Source organism: Perca fluviatilis, chromosome 4 (genome assembly GCF_010015445.1).
Source record: "Perca fluviatilis chromosome 4, GENO_Pfluv_1.0, whole genome shotgun sequence".
Lineage (NCBI taxonomy): Eukaryota > Metazoa > Chordata > Actinopteri > Perciformes > Percidae > Perca > Perca fluviatilis.
In genome coordinates, this window is record NC_053115.1 from 41,294,629 (window position 1) to 41,315,280 (window position 20,652).

The 20,652-nt window shown below is 42.4% G+C and overlaps 2 protein-coding genes across 13 annotated transcripts in view; both read right to left on the reverse strand.

Moving 5' to 3' along the window:
• The window catches only part of LOC120557451 (dedicator of cytokinesis protein 3-like), a 297,285-nt gene extending 290,583 nt beyond the window's left edge, over positions 1-6,702 (reverse strand). For 11 of the 12 annotated variants that reach the window (XM_039797784.1, XM_039797783.1, XM_039797785.1 and 8 more), the window contains exons 1-2: positions 5,252-5,557; positions 4,568-4,679 (exon numbers count right to left, since the gene is read on the reverse strand). In XM_039797784.1, the coding sequence (XP_039653718.1) occupies positions 4,568-4,604 (37 nt within the window). In that variant the 5' untranslated portion in view covers positions 4,605-4,679; positions 5,252-5,557. Of the gene's footprint in view, positions 1-4,567; positions 4,680-5,251; positions 5,558-6,634 lie in introns of those variants that run through there. The other variant, XM_039797775.1, reaches the window with a different exon arrangement.
• A 9,421-nt stretch (positions 6,703-16,123) lies between these two features.
• The window catches only part of LOC120557129 (DDB1- and CUL4-associated factor 1-like), a 39,129-nt gene continuing 34,600 nt past the window's right edge, over positions 16,124-20,652 (reverse strand). Inside the window, exons 27-28 of the mRNA XM_039797162.1 lie at positions 17,721-17,841; positions 16,124-16,182 (exon numbers count right to left, since the gene is read on the reverse strand). Of these exons, the coding sequence (XP_039653096.1) occupies positions 16,124-16,182; positions 17,721-17,841 (180 nt within the window). The remainder of the gene's footprint in view (positions 16,183-17,720; positions 17,842-20,652) is intronic.

The following is a 20,652-nucleotide window of genomic DNA, read 5'->3' on the forward strand; positions in this document are numbered from 1 at the left end:
ATAAAAAAGCAGGGGATGCTTCAGGACCTTGTCAGTCAGGACAGAGGCTTAGCAATGCTAACCATGCTAACACTGTGGACATTAAAACAGATCTGAACTTGTCAGTCTTTGACCCTCTCTCTGTGTGTTTACACTTCATCAAAGTTCATTGTAACATTTTGGTCGCCTAAAAATGTCTTGCTCAGCGTTCTTCCAACCAAGCTAGCTAGCTAGCGCTAGCGTTAGCTGGTAACTTAAGGGAAAGTCTGCAGATATGCTGTACTGCCATGCATGCAGATGAATGGTGGCAGTAACCTATAGGGTTGTGCCGATGGAAAATATCATCCGCATACAGTAGTTGCGTCATCCTCCCCAGGTCCACCCCCTTTTCTCTAAATATGGTCACTTCTGGCTCCAAAATACCGAGATGTCGACGCTCAAAATGCAAACTCTTGGCTTCAAAACAGCAGTCCACAAACCGACAGGTGACGACACCGATGCTATGTCCATTATTTGTTACAGTCTATGATGTGAACACTTACTGTTCAGTGTGATATAGTCTACGGAGGAAAATATTTGTAGTTTCCTCCCCCCACACTGTTGCACTGTCAGATTATGGGGGGGGGGGGTTGTCCTTGTATCTCGTCTGCAAGCATGCACCATGAAACCTTGCAAACTGTGAAACAATTCTGATCCTGATGTTAAAAGACTGTGTGCAGAGTAAATCGAGACGCTTCAGCGTGCAGCCACAGCTGGAGTCGACTGAAGGTATCTCATTTAAATTCAGGTAATGTCTCTTTCCAATTAACAGAGTGCCGGAGTCATGATTCCCCACATTGACTTCCTGTCAGCAGAGTCCCTGCTCCCTCCGACTGCAGACAGTGTGTAGAGTTTTGCCTGATCGGTCACTTGGAAAGGCTCTGGCAGCGGTCAGTCGATAGCGCTGACTATCAGGGAGGGGTGGGGGGGTGGGGTTGGGGGAGATCTCGCACCTCATCTGAAATCTTTATGCCAACTTTGTTGGACTGTGCAAGTTAGGATTGCTTTTCTCGCTGAATAGGTGGTCGCAGGGACACATTAATCAAAAAATGTTAAATAGTTCACAAGAGAGTACATTAAAATGTCACTATTTAGTAAAAGAAACAGCATGAATCAGTCCTTCCAGAAAAATTAGTTTTTTTGTGATTGTTGCGGGCTAAAATCCTTGATTATGCGGCACATTTTTTTTTAAATGCGATGGAATATGCAGGATATTTATGCAATTTTATGCAATGAAACTGCGGGAACTTGCAAAAACTGCTTTGAAAAAAAGTGATTCCCCCAACACCCTGCTTTTCGATGATGTTCACATCGCGTAATTAGGTCACTTCGTAACGTTCCCATGGCAACAGGGGAAAATGGCTGCTCTTGTGTGAAGTAAACGCAACATTTTTCAACTTTCTGCTTATATATATTATGTGACTTTTTTGCAACGAAAATGCGGGGATTATGAAATCATGCAAGCCCCGCATATTTTGCGCGGAAATCGGCAAATTATGCGGCGAAAGTGCAGCATATTTGAAAAATATGCAGACTTTGGCTGATTATGCATTGAAATATGCGATTGCATAATCGCGTTTTTCTGGAGGGACTGATGAATAGGAGTCAAAATTTTCAATTTCAGTCTTTATTTTGATAGGACAGTAGAAGACATGAAAGGGGAGAGAGAGGGTGCACAGGTCGGAGTCGAACCCAGGCCCGCTGCGTCGAGGAGTAAACCTCTATATATGGCGCCCGCTCTACCAACTGAGCTATCCGGGCACCCATAATATAGTAAAAATAAGGCACTCCAGATAGATTTCCCTTCTTCCAGCATCGCTACTTCCTGGCTCCTCAAGGTGGCACTCAGCACATGAAGGAGGGAACCTTGACGAGAAGTTAACTAGCCGAAGAGGAAGAGGTTTTTTCAACAGGATAGCTGGCAGCAGTGTGAGGAAAATAACAGATGCCCCTGCCACGTTACAGTCCAAAGTCTGGACCCTCTTCACGGGCATTTTGTATTCATAGTTAGACCTATATCGTGATGTATCATTATAGAATTGTCTAGAACATATTGATTATTGTAGAATTGCAGGATTGTGAAATCATCGGTATGCTGAGCCATGTATCGTATCGTGAGGTATCCCGTGATTTCCACCCTAATGCCTAGTCATAAAATGATCTTCTCAGGGTATTAACCCAATAAAGGAGTCTAGACACTAGGGCTGCTAATATATCGATATTATATCGATATCGATAAATGAGGATAGATATTGTCTTAAATTTTGAATACCGTAAAATTACATAAGTGTTGTCTTTTCCTGGTTTTAAAGTAGGGCCGCACAATTAATCGCAATTTTATCAAACATGGACTAGTGCAATATCCAAATCGCAGTGGGGGCGCAATATTTGTTAAGGCAAAATATGTGTAAAACTGTTCGGAATGAAGTATTGTGGTGCTCCGGAGACGTCCCGGCCGACAAATGCTGTCCTACAGACTAAAGAAAACATCTTTGTTTGGTACAGATCCTCGCGGAAGTCACACTATAATCATTTTATTTCTATTTTACTATTTTTCAATGAAAATGAGAATAAAGATACAAAAATCACCATTCCCTCCAGTATCGTATGTCACATCACAATTTAAGTCAAAATAATCGCAATTAGATATTTTCCTCATATTGTGCAGCCCTATTTTAAATGTATTTTGCGAAAGCACCAATAGTCAACTCTACAATATCGCCGCAATATCGACATCGATGGTTTAGGTCAAAAGCATCGTGATATTTGATTTTCTCCATATCGCCCAGCTCTACTAGACGCTGTTTTGAAGAACTGGACTGATCTGACTGGAATTGGATTTCCCAACAGCTCAGCCAAAACCTGAGCAAAACGTTTATTTAAACTGAAACTGTGGTGCGTTAAACACGTTTACATACAAGTCGCTACTGATTGGGTAACATCTCTGACACACCCACCAAACGAGAGAAAACATTCCTCAAAGCTCGCTGCGCACCGTTTCACACCGTCACGAGGCGTTCAAGCCGGGAAACCGTAGCATGACCTCATCACCTTACTTCCTGCTTTGCTCCTGTCATAACATTACTACACCACGAGAGGGCGTCGCCACTATAAACCTAAACACGAGTCGTGATTTCTGTACAAACAAACAACTTTTGGGAGCGTTTTTTTTTTTTGCAGGAGTGCAGTCTCCGTCATTACCAAGATTACAAAACAAAAGCATACTAATGTAGAGACAGCCTACAGGTGCAACAAAGAGGCACTGGAGAAAAGTGCACGTAAATAACACAGCACAAAACAAAAAGATAGATGGAAAAGCACGAGGATGGATACAGAGGCCAGGGAGCTGTCGGCAGCGTTACAAAAAAGGCCTACAAGTATGTGGCAAGGACTGTCTAAAATCACTGTAAGCAGTTATAGATATGAGAGGAAGAGAGAGAGAGAGAGAGAGAGAGAGAGAGAGAGAGAGAGAATAATTGAACGGTGGATCATTGGCTAATGGCCCTTAAACCACCAACTCTCATCTGAAAACATTCCCTCTCATTATACTGCAATATCATACTGGCAGATAAATCACTACTGTTGAGTCACCTGCACCGTCTTATTAACCTAAACAGCATACTGTTCTTTCAGGGTGGGGGGGAAAACATCAATACAGCATAGTATTGCAATATTTTCCGTGGCAATACTGTATCGATACACAGACGCCAAGTATCGATCTTACAAAAATTGCACATGAACAAACAGAGACATGTATCCGTTTTGATTAAATCAGATGATGTATGATGTTGAAGTTTTCGATATATTGCAGAATATCGCAATATGTTTAAAACCTGCAAAATCTCATCATGGGGCCTCTGGTGATTCCCACCCCTACTGTTCATTTCCATCACTGTATCCTTATTTTTTATTTTTTTTTACTTTGCCCACAGTTTATATAGGGTATTCATATACACAGCCCCTTAACATTTCAACAAGCCTGGCATGAAATAGCCTTATCCCCTCAACTTGTATCTCTTACATTTCCAAAGGATAGCTACTGTAAAATACCATCACAAGACCGACCATTTTATAAACACACACACACACACACACACACACACAGACACAAACACACACACACACACAGAGTTAGATCAGAAATGTTGATGCAACCGATAATACAATATACCTTACACTACCATTTGGACACAAAAATGCCCACTGAGTGCCTCAAGTAGAACAGACACACATCTCAAAGGGAATACTAAAATAGTTTAAGGGGAATATTATAGACACAGCATAGAAAGAAAAAAAAATAACTCCCCACAGAGACCCACAGGCATCTCTTTAGAAGTATTACAGAGGAAGAAGACTGGGATTTCATCATAATTTACCGCAGAGTACACGAATGAATCTCAATTATGAAATGATCAAACATTAGATATCGTCTCATTGAGCTGCTCAGCTGGACATCCTCTCCCAGGACATCCAGAATAAAACTAACACGCAGCCGGACGCAGCACCAGCCAACGACCATGGCAGACATCACCGATGTTATGCTACTCACCCACTCCTATCTTCTCGTCCTCGGTCGGCGTCCACATGATGTCCCGGTGTCCAAAGAGCAAAAAATCCCGCAAGAAAAGTATAATCACCCGCTGCGTCGCTTCATGGAGATCCTATATATGGAGGAGGAGGAGGAGGAGGACCGGAGAGGGGGAAAAAAAAAAAGTTTACTTCAAATGTTCAGGGTGACGGGAGGGATACTAAACAAAAATAATCACTCTTCATGTGTCGCAGTTGTTTTTTAAACGCTGAGCAAATAATATTTTGTATTTTGTCAGGTTTGGAGTGACGCATGGCGCAATGTGCGTTTGTCCATCTCCGCTGTTAGCGACTGAAATCCTGCAACAACAACAAAAAAACCAACAACAACACCAGGGGTTGTGTGAAATGCTACACAGGCGTCAAAAGCGATATTACAGAAAATAAGATCTCGAATTTGGGATGGATATTAAAAGCAGCGGGAGGTCGGCTACCACACCGCAAATCCCTGAAGGACAGTATAGTGCTGCTGTGGGATATCTAAATAATACAATGGACTGAAAACCCCGCCGTTGGATGATTACAGCAGACGAACTGTGAAACTACGAGGATGTCAGAGTATCGAGAGCGCACACAAGTCCATACGGGGGGGAAAAAAAATCCTAAAATGATCGTGTTTCCCCGTTAAGTTTAGCCCGTCTCTTGCCTTGCAGGAATCCCCTTCTCAATCAGTGCAGCATCTCTCAGCCTCTCCAGCTCCCGTCATCTCGCTTTTCCCCCCCCCCTTCTTCTTCTAATTTCTAAATGTTGTCTCCCGTCCCGCTGTCTGTGCCGTGTTTTTCTGTTGTTGTTTCTTTTGCTCGTTGCAGCTGTCAAACTTGTTGTGAGCAAGATGAGGGAAAAAACAACAGTCCAGTCCCGTGTGTGTGTGTGTGTGTGTGTGTGTGTGTGTCCGTGTCGGTATGACAAGCCAGGAGACCGGCAGGGTCGTGCGCAGCGGCCAGCAGCAGGGAAGCCTGCATCAGATTAAAGAGGATCAGGCGAAAGCCTACAGATAGAGTGTAGTAGATTTGTTTTTTTTTTTTTTTTTGTGTGTGTGTGTGTGTGTGTGTGTGTGTGTGTGTGTGTGTGTGTGTGTGTGTGTGTGTGTATGTCGCCTGCAGGACTTACATGAGAGAGACTCTTGGGGAGTTCATTGGGGGAACATGATAGTTTTAACATCCTATTTCTTTCCGACGTTTTTGTTGCTTTTTAGGCGCTTTCAACGTTTTTTTATGTCCGCTTTTTTCCCCTCGCTTTTTCTATATTGGTGTGTGTGTGTGTGTGTGTGTGTGTGTGTGTGTGTGTGTGTGTGTGTGTGTGTGTGTGTGTGTGTGTGTGTGTGTGTGTGTGTGTGTGTGTGACGGGCACATACAGCATAGTAGGCCATTTTATATAAGTATATTTTAGTAGGTTATATGACGTGTGTACGGGTTGTAACGCGGGAAACATAGACGCACTTTGGGCATAGGCCGATAGCTTATATTTGGTGGACCCTCTTACTATTTATACTGTATGATGTGTTATATGGACCTGTGTCTGCAATAAAGTTCATTATTATTGCACATAAACACACGTTCAACATATTGTAGCAAGCTGAATATGATAAGGACACCATTGGTGACGTTTAACCGGGGTTTTGTTACCCTAGCATACAGGCTAATAACAAGAGTGCCGAAACAACAAACAACGAAAAAAACAACGAAATAAAGTGGTAGCCGAAACTACCTAATTAGTAGTTAGCTACTAAGGTAGCTAATATATTTGCTACCTAAGGTACTAACTAACTAAGGTACTAAGGTAGCTAATATATTTTCTACCTAAGTTACTAACTAAGGTAGCTAATATATTTGCTACCTAAGGTACTAACTAACTAAGGTACTAAGGTAGCTAATATATTTTCTACCTAAGTTACTAAGGTACTAAGGTAGCTAATATATTAGCTACCTAAGGTACTAACTAACTAAGGTACTATTAGCTAACTTATATTAGCTAGCTACCTTATATTAGTAGTAGGTAGGCCTATACTGGTAACGTTAATGTGTCTCACCTCAGGCTTTTTCTTTCTCTCTCATCCTTTTTCCTTTCATCTCTCACTCCCCTTCTCTTTTCCTCCTTCCCCCTTTTCCATTCCCTTGAACCTGACCTGTCAGCTGAACTAGGGGTAACGGTGGTCCCCCCCCCTTCTCATTTATACTTCTCACACATGCTCTGTCCATTAATATTAACGGTCTGTGTGTGGATCACAGTATGTTCCATGTCCGCGTCATCAACTCGTCACGATGCAACACTGACCTCTAGTGACCGACTCACGTAACAACACAGCCAACAGCAAAACACACACACCTCTGACATGCTTCTTCCCCGAAATCCTACATTCTTGGACTCCCGTATGTCTTTATGAAGAGTTGAAAATGTACCCGTTAATTCCCCGAGAACTTTATTTTCACAGGACAGATGTAGACATGAAAGGACTACACAGAGGGGGGTATGACGTGCAGCAAAAGGGCCGCAGGTCGGAGTCGAACCCGCGGCCGCTGCGTCGAGGAGTAAACCTCACCTGCGAGGAGAACTGTGACTTTGTGGAAAAGATATGAAAGTGTGATTCATTACCTGCTGTTGTGAAGGGTCGAGGACTTTCACGAGACAGTCAAAAATCACCAAAATGTGGCCTCAAACTAAACCAATTTCAATTGTTTGAGTAACAAATTACACCAGGGTAACGTTATGTTTATTTCAAGTTTGAAAATGTGCTTATGGTGTAAAAATGAATTATAATTTGGTTCTTTTAAAGAAGTAAGAATTTATACCACAGGGTAGGGTTGATGGGGAGGCGACTCAGAATTCAACATGTGTGCTGTATTCATCTGTACTTTTGTACTTAATCTTCATTTATGTTGATTTATTACAACTTTTGATGAGAAAGGAGACCAGTGTATATGCATTTTGGACTAAGTCTTGTTTATGTTTTGTCACGCTTGTGGTTTTCAGTTTTAATATTTCCTGTTTTATTTAGTTGCTTTAGTCTGTGTGTGCTGACTTTGTTTCGTGTCAGGTCGCTGTCAGACTTAAAGGTCCCATGACATGCTGCTTTTTGGATGCTTTTATATATAGGCCTTAGCAGTCCCCTAATACTGTATCTGAAGTCTCTTTTAAAAAAACCTTGGTGGCCCCATAAACTTTTTTTTTTCTTTTTTTTTTATATTTTTTTTTTCCCCTCCCTTACTTTTTTTTCTCTTTTTTTTTTTTTTTTTTTTTGCTTCTTACTTTTTCTTCTTTCTTTTTTTTTTTTTTTTTTTTTGTCCTTCTTACCTTACTCATACCTTTTTTCTTTTTTTTTTTTTAATATTCCTCTCCCCCAACAAAATACTCTATACTTTTATATATAAAAAACCCCCCTAATGTCTTTTTTTTTTATATAGACCTTAGTGGTCCCCTAATACTGTATCTGAAGTCTCTTTTATATAGACCTTAGTGGTCCCCTAATACTGTATCTGAAGTCTCTTTTATATAGACCTTAGTGGTCCCCTAATACTGTATCTGAAGTCTCTTTTATATAGACCTTAGTGGTCCCCTAATACTGTATCTGAAGTCTCTTTCCCGAAATTCAGCCTTGGTGCAGAATTACAGTCACTAGAGCCAGTCCCACAATGAGCTTTCCTTAGGATGTGCCATTTCTGTGTCTGTAGCTATTGAGGAGGAGAGAGGGGGGGGGGAGAGGGTGGGGGTGTGGCATTGACCAACTGCCTCTTTGCTCGTTTGAAAGCCATGATGTCTCTCTCTCGTGGGTGGGCCAAATTCTGTGGGCGGGCAAAGCAGAGAAAGGGGAGGTAACCTTTCTCCTTATGACGTCATAAGGAGAAGATTCCTGATCGGCCGATCTGAGCTTTCATTTTCTCAAAGGCAGAGCAGGATACCCAGGGCTCGGTTTACACCTATCACCATTTCTAGCCACTGGGGGACCATAGGCAGGCTGGGGGAACTCATATTAATGTTAAAAAACCTCAAAGTGAAATTTTCATGCCATGGGACCTTTAAGGTAAAAAAATAAATAAATCTGCCCATGCCTAGTTTCTCTGTTTTCTCCTGTTCCTGGTTTTCCCTTGACCTGCCCCACCCTGACGTGATTATACTTTGTTTAATATTGTTACCTCCAAAACTAAATGAAAGATGGAAATAAACTATACAAACTTGGTCACAAAAATAAAACATTTTTTAACAACATGCTCTTAAAGTAATACAATGAAGTCAAAGTACCTGTAATGGGGACACAGTGTTACACAAGCAGCAGCTCCATCTTCATGTAAAAGACAACACATTCACCAACAGTAACCACTGAAGTATCACTATTCTGAGCAGTGGTGGAAGGAGTATTCAGATCCTTTATTACATCAGTAAAAGTACAAATACCACACTGTAAAAATACTCTGTTACAAGTTAGTAAGTCCTGCAGTGAAAATGTTCCTTCAGTAAAAGTTTGTAAATCTCATCAGGGAAATGTAGTTAAAGTATTAAAAGTGAAGAAGAATCCTCCCATTTTAGAAAGTGTAAAGGATCCAACCAGTTGTGTGTTTAATGGTCTAATAGGGCTGGGTGATATGGAGAAAAATCAAATCTCACGATATTTTTGACCAAATACCTCGATATCGATACCGCGACGATATTGTAGTGTTGACTATTGGTGCTTTCACAAAATATGTACACAATGAGATTTTTGATAAATAATCATCAGTAATGTGGATATAATGACTAAGTGGGTAAAGGCGAATAATAGAACAGTCAGAAAATGACATCACTTTACTGTAATGCAGCCTTTAAAACCAGGAAAAGACACCACTTATGTCATATTACGATATCGAAATTCTAAGACGATATTTAGTCTCATATCACGATACCGATATAATATTGATATATTGCCAAGCTCTATGGTCTCATCATCTCAGCTGGACTTGTACGCCGTTATATTGTCGGCTAGTTTACTTTAAAATCAAACATCAGATTTTATAAACTACGCCCTGCAGTGCCCTGCTACGCCATCAACTACTACAACTACTATTTCTAGTCATAGTGTTTGGTCAAAATGTGATCAAATCTCAACGTGACATCATGACATAAACATACACACCACTTTCCTAAAGCCAAGTGGCGTGTTATCTGTACCCATTTCGAGCTATCCGCTTGTTTGTCTACGCTGTATACAGCGGATGTAAACATACACAACACGTGGCGTCGTCCATGTGGCGCGTTATCGCAAGAACGTGCCGTGCTATCGCGAGAACAACTATTTAAAAATGATTTGTGCTGGTTAGGGTGTACATGGCTTTAAACAACTGTTCAAAGGGGGAACATTATTGAAAAAAGCTTGAGAACCAGTGGTCTAGACGTACTCTATCTGTAGTGTCCTGAGATAACTCCTGACTTATGATTTGATACTATAAATAAAAGTGAATTGAAATTGTGTGTGCAAACATCTGAATGTGTAAAGTAACTAGTAACTAAAGCTGTAACAGATGAATGTAGTGGACTAAAAAGTCCAATATTTCTCTCTGAGATGTAGCGGAGTAGAAGGAGAAAGTGGCATGAACAGAAAAGACTCAAGTAAAGTACAAGTCAACATTTGTACTTGAGTAAATGTACTTGGTTACATTCCACCACTGATTACGAGACAAGGCAAGAGTTTCCAGAAGGGAGAAGGGTCTTTTATTATTAAAGTAGAACTTATTAAATGAACTGTTAACCATTTACAACACTTACACAGATTTATAAACAATGCAATCTATTATAAAACTGTAGATTCTATGGCTCGGAAAATCTGCTGCGGCATCAGATACAGATTTTCTTATTATCGCTTTGTATTAAGTGTGACTTTAGGTTGTAAATGGCCAACACAAGCATTATGGGCATAACGCAAATGTGTATAAAACCCTCCATTCACAACCCAAACTCTGAGATCACAAAGTCCTTAAACCCTGACTAAAGATGTTCATCAGCAGCCATGTTGACTGGTCTACCGCCGGAACGATCATTACCGAAGAAAAGAAAAGACAAAAGGAGAAAACAAAACACACTCTCAATCCAGGCTCCTCGCAGCTTTGTGAAATCTGTTGCCGATTGTTTGACGCAGTTTCAAAAAGAGTTAAAGGAACATGCCGACTTATTGGGACTTTGTCTTATTCCCCGTATCCCCCAGAGTTAGATAAGTCCATACATACCCTTCTCATCTCCATGCGTGCCGTAACTCTGTCTGATGCCACCACTGCTAGCCTAGCTTAGCCCATATCCTGGAGGTAACCAGCTCCATCTAGTCTAGTTTAGCAGAGATCCTGGAGGTAACCAGCTCCATCTAGTCTAGTTTGGCAGAGATCCTGGAGGTAACCAGCTCCATCTAGTCTAGTTTAGCAGAGATCATGGCGGTAACCAGCTCCATCTAGTCTAGTTTAGCAGAGATCCTGGAGGTAACCAGCTCCATCTAGTCTAGTTTAGCAGAGATCCTGGAGGTAACCAGCTCCATCTAGTCTAGTTTAGCAGAGATCCTGGAGGTAACCAGCTCCATCTAGCCTACTGCTCCCAATAAGTGACAAAATAACGCCAACATGTTCCTATTTACATGTTGTGATTTTGTGGTAGTTGTAGTCAAATAACAGGTTCACATGAACAGCCATACTCTAACCCATTAACCGTATATCTGCTACTCTGGAGTGATTTGCTCGCAGCAACTGAAGCCCCGTGGTGAGGAGCAGAGAGTTGGCCTGGAGTTGGCTCAGAGTTGGAGTAATATCACTCCGCCCAAGTAGCAGAAGCAGCAGTGCTTCGCCTTCTGAGAATATAGTTCCCAGTATGTATACGGTTAGAAGATGGCTGTGTGTCATGTGACCTTGTTATTTGTACACGCTGTGACTATAGAAATCACAACATGGAAATAGGAAAATGTTGGCGTTATTTTGTCACTTTTTGGGAGCAGTAGGCTAGGTGGAGCCGGTTACCTCCAGGATCTGTGCTAAGCTAGGCTAGCGGTGGGGGCGTCAGACAGAGTTTCAACACGCACAGCGATGAGAAGGGTATGTATGGACTTAACTCACTCTGGGGGATACGGGGAATAAGACAAAGTCCCAATAAGTCGGCGTGTTCCTTTAAATGATAACTTACAAAAGTTAACATCCGTCTGTGGGCTCAAATAGTCAGTCACTGTTAAATACCGGCTGTGTTGTAAACCCGTAAAGATGACACGCACTCAGGGTCAAAGGTCGACCGCTCAGTGATGAGGTCAGCTCGCTGCAGAATAGAAAAATTGTTCTAATACAAAATATAACTTTCCCACCTTGTGTTTGAAACCTTTTCACAGCTGATATGAAATAATCGGAAGATAATGTCACGTATCACAATATCACAAATGTTAACACCCCATTTGAAGTGACAATCAACGGCATAATGTAATATCATTTATTACATTCACATGTTTGACTGTATTTTTGATCCCATTTAGAGGGATATTCGTGTTAGCCAACATTATCAGCTGCTACAATCCTCCAATCATTAGCCATGGCTCATGTACAACACTGGTTTTTAAACACTGATAACTCAGTATTTTCTCTAAAATAATCTCGCTTTCCACACTAACGTACTAAGAGCTCTGCGGGTTCTCTGCCCTCAGAAAATTGAGATTTTAAATGCATTTGGTTTTTAACCAAAACCACACCGATAATCTATGGATTTTTCGGCCGAGTGCTGCCAGTTTAGCAATTAATTTATATTATTTTTAATTAATTAACAATCGGCCCCTGAAGGATCGAGGGGCAGGATTTTTCACGACACGTAAAAGCTATCGACCCCTTTAAAGATGAGCTAAAATAAATTATAGCAAACCAAACAAAAAGTCAAAAATAACTTAAATTAAAACAAGATTATACAACACCGCCACATCTCAGTTATCCTCGAATAAATGTATTTTTGTTTGGGGAATTTTATGTTGAAACTATATACAGAGTTAATGGTGAAAGTGGCTCATGGTGACCCATGCACCAGCGCCTTTCTGCAGAAACCTGCGTTGGATGTTCGGGTTGACAAACTGCTGGGTTTTCAAAAGGCGACGTGGATGCACCTATTTCCTCACGAGGACAGGATTTGGATTCTTCACAAGACACAGAAGTTGCAGTTTTTACCATGTGCATGGAAACATTTCCATTTCCAGGTAACCTCTGTGAGCCAACAGCATGAAGCAGCCCACCAGATCCAGGCCAGGTTCATTGTGTAGATGCTAGATTGGATCAGCTGGACGTGTCGACGGCCCGCCTTATTTTTGGCTCTGATTGGCTGACCCTGTTATTCTAACCCTAACCAATCCCCACTAAACCTAAACCTAACTACGTCGACACGTCTAGCAGATCTGATCTAGCATTTACCGGGAACCTTTATTGGGACTTTACATTTTCTCTAAGTGATTGAACTGGTAACCACGTTTTTATTGGCTGAAAAATTGGAAGAGCTAAATGAGCCTCCGCAATTTCTGTAGTCCCACGCTGTTCACTGCCTTTATGTGAATATTTTGGCTTTTATTAAAGAAGATCGTCAAAAAACATCTATACACACGGAGGACTGCTGACTGCCTGTAGTCAATCTCTTCTACGGAAGTAAGAAGAATATGTTTCACCAGAAAGTGTGGCGAGTGGATAAAACCGTTTCATTTTTAAATGTATGGCTCTAAGTTTTGTGTTTTTTTTTTTTAGATTAAACCTGAATGATTAATCCCTGGGAAAACTGGACAAAAAACGATGAACTTTCCGTGACATAGGTTTCCATTTCTCTGTGGTTTTGGTAGGTCAGTGAATGCGAGCTGTGAGCTCAACAGCGAGGTCCAAGTTCGATAACAAAACCTGGAAAAATGCGTTTCGTTCAGAGCAGAGAAACGTTAAATCTTCCTTCCATCAGAGGCAGAGAGTTAAACATCACATTAATACTTTTCTTTCACAAATACTTTCTCTTACTAAAAGAAGCAGAAAGCCAGGTCAAGTGAACAGTCAGCGTTTTCCATCTGAGCGCCATGATCTTTGGGAAATATTTATTCATCATCATGGTCGTCTCTCTAAATATTTAGAATATATAGAGAGATAATATGATAGACTTTGCTGTTGTCCTCCAGGACATTTTTCAGTGTATTCACCGCCCACTTGCCTGATTTTATGAGAAATGATGGTTAAAAAGGGGGTGTGGGGTGGGTCCTTGTTGAGGTTCATATTTTCAGCAGAGGAGCATCTTCTCCCAGGTCAGGAGAACCATCTCGCGCTGAGGGCCCGAAAGATCTCAGTCTCATCATCTGACTGTTCTGGGTAGTCTGCAGCATGAACACACACACACACACTGCACTTAGACTATGTAATGAACTTGCATTTTAAACTACTTACACTGTGGTTTACACTAAAAATCCTAATTTCAAAAAAATTAAAATGAAATGAAGGAAAATCTGATTTGTTTCCCTGATCAACTAATCGATTAATCTTTACTCGGATTCAAACTCTGGGGTGTCTGCCCGTTCAGTGCAGTTTGTTGAGAACTGTCAACAGGATTCTGGCTGAGCCTGGGGGGTGGGGGTTGTCGCATGCTTCCAAGTGCGTCCAGAGCATGTGAGCGTTGTGCAGCGGTGAGAAAATCGGCTCACTGAGCCATTTGTTCCCTCCCCTGACCCGCTCAAAAGGTGCTCCCGGCTGCTTTTCAAAAAAATTGTTCATCCAAAAAAAAAAAAAAAAAATAAATAAAAAGGGAAAAAATGTGGTGTTTTATTCATCAGATGAACAGTGCCTTCCCTCCCTCCCTTCATGCTCGCCGCCGGATGACAGGCAGTTGGCTGCATGGGAAGGGAGGGCGGGCGCCGTTCATCTGCACGTACTGTGCTGCAGTAACACAGAGACCCCCTCGGGCATGCTTAGAACTCATGGGGCACGTTCAGTTCGGACAGAACGTAGCAAAACGTTTATTTAAACTGACACGGTGGTGTGTTGAACACCCTGCTGTGTGCGCAATTGCACTCCCCTTGTTTTGTTTCCACAAGTTAAAGGACAATTCCGGGGCAAAATGAACCAAGGGGTAATAACGCATGGGTACCGAGTCGACCGTTCTCTGGGATATGTTTTCACTATAATCAAATGTGACCAGTTTTAGCGCAAACCGCTGATTAGCTTATAACGCTAGTCGTTGGGGCACTGGTAAAGTAAAAAGGAAATCTCTATTTCTACACCACTAACAAGGCTCAAAACAGCACCAAACTTCAACGGTAGCATGATGAGGGTCCCTACATGTAAACTGAAGCACTGAGAACTTTGTAAGTGTACAGACAGTTTATTAAAAAGATAGTTTATAAAGACGGTACCGTTCACATATAAAGGCGAGCGCCATCTTGGGATAACCGTCACGACCAGTCGATCAACAAACGCTGTGTAACCAGTAACATAGCTCAAGCACGGAATTCGTCGTTCAACTGATCGCATGAAAACAAATCCCAGAGAACGGTCGACTCGGTACACGTGTTATTAACCCCTAGGTTAATTTTGCGCCGAATTTGTCCTTAAACGTACTGTTCACGTCGCTGGTGATTGGGTAACACCTCTGACACACCCACCAAACGAGAGAAAACATACCTCAAAGCTCATTGTACACCGTTCCGAGGAAACCTGTCGTCAACGCAGAAACGGTAGCAAAACGATGCACACCTTTTAGAGATTGAACGTGCCCCTGGTGTGAGAGGAACCGGAGCCAAATTGAAGCGGGATAGAGCGGGAGAGAAGGAGACGCTACAACGTTTGAAAAATTCACTCCTGGTTCCATCTAGGGATGGGCGATATGGCCTAAAATCCATATTGCGATATACATTGCAGCCTCTTGCGATAACGATATATATCACGATATATATATAAATTATAATAGAACCATTTCAGACCAGGTTACATAGATCCTAAGGAAAACCAAACTGCTAAATGTATTTTTTTTTTTTTTTTTTTTTTAAAAGAGAAAGAAACATAGTATGTAGTTTTGAGAACATTTATTGTTCAAAACTGTAATTATACAACATAATGTTGCAGATAAATAAAATTCAAGTACACTAGTTGCAGAAACTTTGACAAAGAAAAAAGTATTGGGTGTCTTCTCTTTAGTGCAAACCATTCTAAAAGGCACTACACTTAGTAAGTTTAAGTCCTTGGTTTATTGAATGCCACCCAAGATGCAGAGAACAGGACAAACTGGTGTCTGTTTAGTTAAGGAACAGACACTGTACTGAAAATACTTTCAGTATTAGGCAAAGATGCACAGATACTTAAAATAAAAACATATTTCAAACAAAGTTTCTTAGCTGCAGCCTAATGTAACGCATTTGAGCGCACACACACACACACACACACACACACACACACACACACACACACACACACACAGAAGAGTCTGGACTTTTCCCGGTGGGCCGGTCTGATAATAGTTATACGTTGCAAGTTGTTAGCAACACCATCCGGTGGCCTGGCGCCGCTGCCTGCTGGTCAAACTGTGCAGCCTCTGCTCAATCCATACGGCAGGGGCCGTAAACGTCCCGGTACATTTTTTGGTCCCACTCCGCCGCTGCACACCCGCGCACACGCGCACACAGCTGTATGTTCAGCGGGGAAGTACAACTTCTGCAAACACCAGCTGCCAAGATTCTAATTGTCCGTTATATAGTGAATTGTCAGAATGGTGAAAGGCTCCATGGTACGGCTCGACCACAACTCCGTTGTAGCGGCATAAATCCAAACTAAGTCCAAATAATGGATGTTGCACCGATCTTTTTCACCAGCTCCTTGTTTCGATGATGCGTTGCAGCCGGTTACAGCTCGTGGCTCTAAACTTCGCGGGTAGATTGCGTCATCAAGATGAATTATCGCGATAGAGATTTTAATTATATTGTATATCGTAGGCCAATTTTGTATTGTTTATATTGCATATCGTCTATATCGCCCATCCCTAGTTCCATCCAAAAACGTCGCACTTATGCTCACCGCTCGCATGCTCTGGTCCGTGGTGTGAAAGCAAACTTCACCATTTGATTATTATTAAATCTATCTGCAGATTGTGAACTGATAGGAAGGCAATCATATAAGCAATATTTACAATTTATTCATGCGCGTAAACCACGTGAAAGGGCCCCTCAGACGGTCACCCAACCATTTTACAAGTTGATGACTCTAAGTTTCCCTTTACACTTTAAGTCAGAGCTGGTCCACCAAGATCTCGTCTGAAAATGAACCCTGATCTGAGTTTTTCCTGTGTCTTTATTCTCTCCTCACAGGGGGGTGTCTCCTAGTGTCTAGACAGAAACTGTCATCTTCACAAACACACACGCACACCCAACCAAGGTCGGGACCTTGTGGTGCAACTTCCTTGTCTGTTCTGTAACTCTAACTACCATCCCTGTGTTTCTGCTGATCTGTCTAGTACCCAATGCACTCTTATGCCAGTCCAGATTATGCGGCACGTTTTCTTAAAAAATGCGATAGACTATGCAGGATATTTATGCAGTTTTATGCAATGAAATTGCGGGAACTTGCAAAAATTGCGGGAACTTGCAAAAACTGTGGTTTGATGAAAAGAGAAAAAAAGTGATTCCCCCAACACCCTGCTTTTCGATGATGTTCACGTCGCGTAATTACGTCACTTCACAAATTTTCCTATGGCAACAGGGGAAAATGGCTGCTCTTGTGTGAAGTAAACGCAACATTTTTCAACTTTCTGCTAAGACATGTGACTTTTTTTGCAACAAAAATGCGGGGGTTATGAAATCGTGCAAGCCCCGCATATTTTGCGCGGAAATCGGCAATTTTGCGCAGAAATTGGCAAATTATGAGGCGAAAGTGCGGCGTATTTGAAAAAAATGCGGCCCCTGCATAAATATGCGTACTTTGGCTGATTATGCATTGAATTATGCGATTGCATAATCGCGTTTTTCTAGAGGGACTGTTATGCCATAAAGGCTTAAACTATTGTTAAAGGCTCAAGCTTATCCTTCTATGGTCAGACGCATTTCCTTGAGCCACTTCCTCAATGACTGCACACAGCTCTTTTATGAGCACCAGTACAACTTGAACTGCTAATATTCTCCATGAACCAACAGTGTTGCTTACACATCGAGTCCCATCCGTCATCACTTCTGTTTGAATGTTCTGAGTCTGCCGATTCATCATCATCATCGTCGTCGTCATCACTGTTGTCGTCGCTGCTGTTGCTGCCGAGAAGATCTGCGATCTGAGGGGTGGGGGGAGGAGTTTAAAAACACTAAACAATCAGAGCTGATCTTCTACAGCAAAAAACCTGGAACTGCTGAGAGATTACAAAAAACATCTGGACATAGTTCTGCATTTAGAGTACATGATAAGAAAATAGTTATATTACATATAAGACAGGTCGCGGACTGTCAATCACATCATAGCCACACCCTAAAACACCCCCTGCTTTATCGTCAATTTTAAAATCAACGAGACCATAAATGAAAAATTAACATTCTGTATTTCAGAAGACTTAAAACTAGCGATCGAGACCATAAACTCATTATGAAAATGTTTACTGAGGTAATAAATCAAGTGAGAGGTGGGTCACTTTCTCATAGACTTCTACAGAAATCGACCTTTTGCAACCGCACGTGTCATCCCCTGCTGGAATTCAGATAGAATGCAGGTTTAAGGAGTCTCCCCCTGCTGGAATTCAGATAGAATGCAGGTTTAAGGAGTCTCCCCCTGCTGGAATTCAGATAGAATGCAGGTTTAAGAAGTCTCCCCTGCTGGAATTCAGATAGAATGCAGGTTTAAGGAGTCTCCCCTGCTGGAATTCAGATAGAATGCAGGTTTAAGGAGTCTCCCCTGCTGGAATTCAGATAGAATGCAGGTTTAAGGAGTCTCCCCCTGCTGGAATTCAGATAGAATGCAGGTTTAAGGAGTCTCCCCCTGCTGGAATTCAGATATAATGCAGGTTTGAGGAGTCTCCCCCTGCTGGATTTCAGATAGAATGCAGGTTTAAGGAGTCTCCCCCTGCTGGAATTCAGATAGAATGCAGGTTTGAGGAGTCTCCCCCTGCTGGAATTCAGATAGAATGCAGGTTTTAGGAGTCTCCCCTGCTGGAATTCATGTAGAATGCAGGTTTAAAGAGTCTCCCCTGCTGGAATTCAGATAGAATGCAGGTTTAAGGAGTCTCCCCTGCTGGAATTCATGTAGAATGCAGGTTTAAAGAGTCTCCCCCCGCCGGAATTCAGATAGAATGCAGGTTTAAAGAGTCTCCCCTGCTGGAATTCATGTAGAATGCAGGTTTAAGGAGTCACCCCTGCTGAAATTCAGGTAGAATGCAGGTTTAAGAAGTCTCCCCCTGCTGGAATTCAGGTAGAATGCAGGTTTAAAGAGTCTCCCCCTGCTGGAATTCATGTAGAATGCAGGTTTAAGGAGTCACCCCCTGCTGGAATTCAGGTAGAATGCAGGTTTAAGAAGTCTCCCCCTGCTGGAATTCAGGTAGAATGCAGGTTTAAAGAGTCTCCCCCTGCTGGAATTCAGGTAGAATGCAGGTTTAAGGAGTCTCCCCCTGCTGGAATTCAGGTAGAATGCAGGTTTAAGGAGTCTCCCCCTGCTGGATTTCAGATAGAATGCAGGTTTAAAGAGTCTCCCCCTGCTGGAATTCAGATAGAATGCAGGTTTAAGGAGTCTCCCCCTGCTGGATTTCAGGTAGAATGCAGGTTTAAAGAGTCTCCCCCTGCTGGAATTCAGATAGAATGCAGGTTTAAGGAGTCTCCCCCTGCTGGAATTCAGGTAGAATGCAGGTTTAAGGAGTCTCCCCCTGCTGGAATTCAGATAGAAAGCAGGTTTAAGGAGTCTCCCCCTGCTGGATTTCAGGTAGAATGCAGGTTTAAGGAGTCTCCCCCTGCTGGAATTCAGATAGAAAGCAAGTTTAAGGAGTCTCCCCTGCTGGAATTCAGATAGAATGCAGGTTTAAAGAGTCTCCCCTGCTGGAATTCAGGTAGAATGCAGGTTTAAGGAGTCTCCCCTGCTGGAATTCAGGTAGAATGCAGGTTTGAGGAGTCTCCCCTGCTGGATTTCAGATAGAATGCAGGTTTAAAGAGTCTCCCCTGCTGGAATTCAGATAGAATGCAGGTTTAAGGAGTCTCCCCTGCTGGATTTCAGGTAGAATGCAGGTTTAAAGAGTCTCCCCCCGCTGGAATTCAGATAGAATGCAGGTTTAAGGAGTCTCCCCTGCTGGATTTCAGATAGAATGCAGGTTTAAAGAGTCTCCCCCGCTGGAATTCAGATAGAATGCAGGTTTAAGGAGTCTCCCCTGCTGGAATTCAGATAGAATGCAGGTTTAAGGAGTCACCCCCTGCTGGAATTCAGATAGAATGCAGGTTTGAGGAGTCTCCCCCTGCTGGAATTCATGTAGAATGCAGGTTTAAGGAGTCTCCCCCTGCTGGAATTCAGGTAGAATGCAGGTTTAAGGAGTCTCCCCCTGCTGGAATTCAGGTAGAATGCAGGTTTAAGAAGTCTCCCCCTGCTGGAATTCAGGTAGAATGCAGGTTTAAAGAGTCTCCCCCTGCTGGAATTCAGGTAGAATGCAGGTTTAAGGAGTCTCCCCCTGCTGGAATTCAGGTAGAATGCAGGTTTAAGGAGTCCCCCCTCCCCCCCGGGATTTCAGATAGAATGCAGGTTTAAAGAGTCTCCCCTGCTGGAATTCAGATAGAATGCAGGGTTAAGGAGTCTCCCCCTGCTGGAATTCAGGTAGAATGCAGGTTTAAGGAGTCTCCCCCTGCTGGAATTCAGATAGAAAGCAGGTTTAAGGAGTCTCTCCATGCTGGATTTCAGGTAGAATGCAGGTTTAAGGAGTCTCCCCCTGCTGGAATTCAGATAGAATGCAGGTTTAAAGAGTCTCCCCCTGCTGGAATTCAGGTAGAATGCAGGTTTAAGGAGTCTCCCCCTGCTGGAATTCAGGTAGAATGCAGGTTTGAGGAGTCTCCCCCTGCTGGATTTCAGATAGAATGCAGGTTTAAAGAGTCTCCCCTGCTGGAATTCAGATAGAATGCAGGTT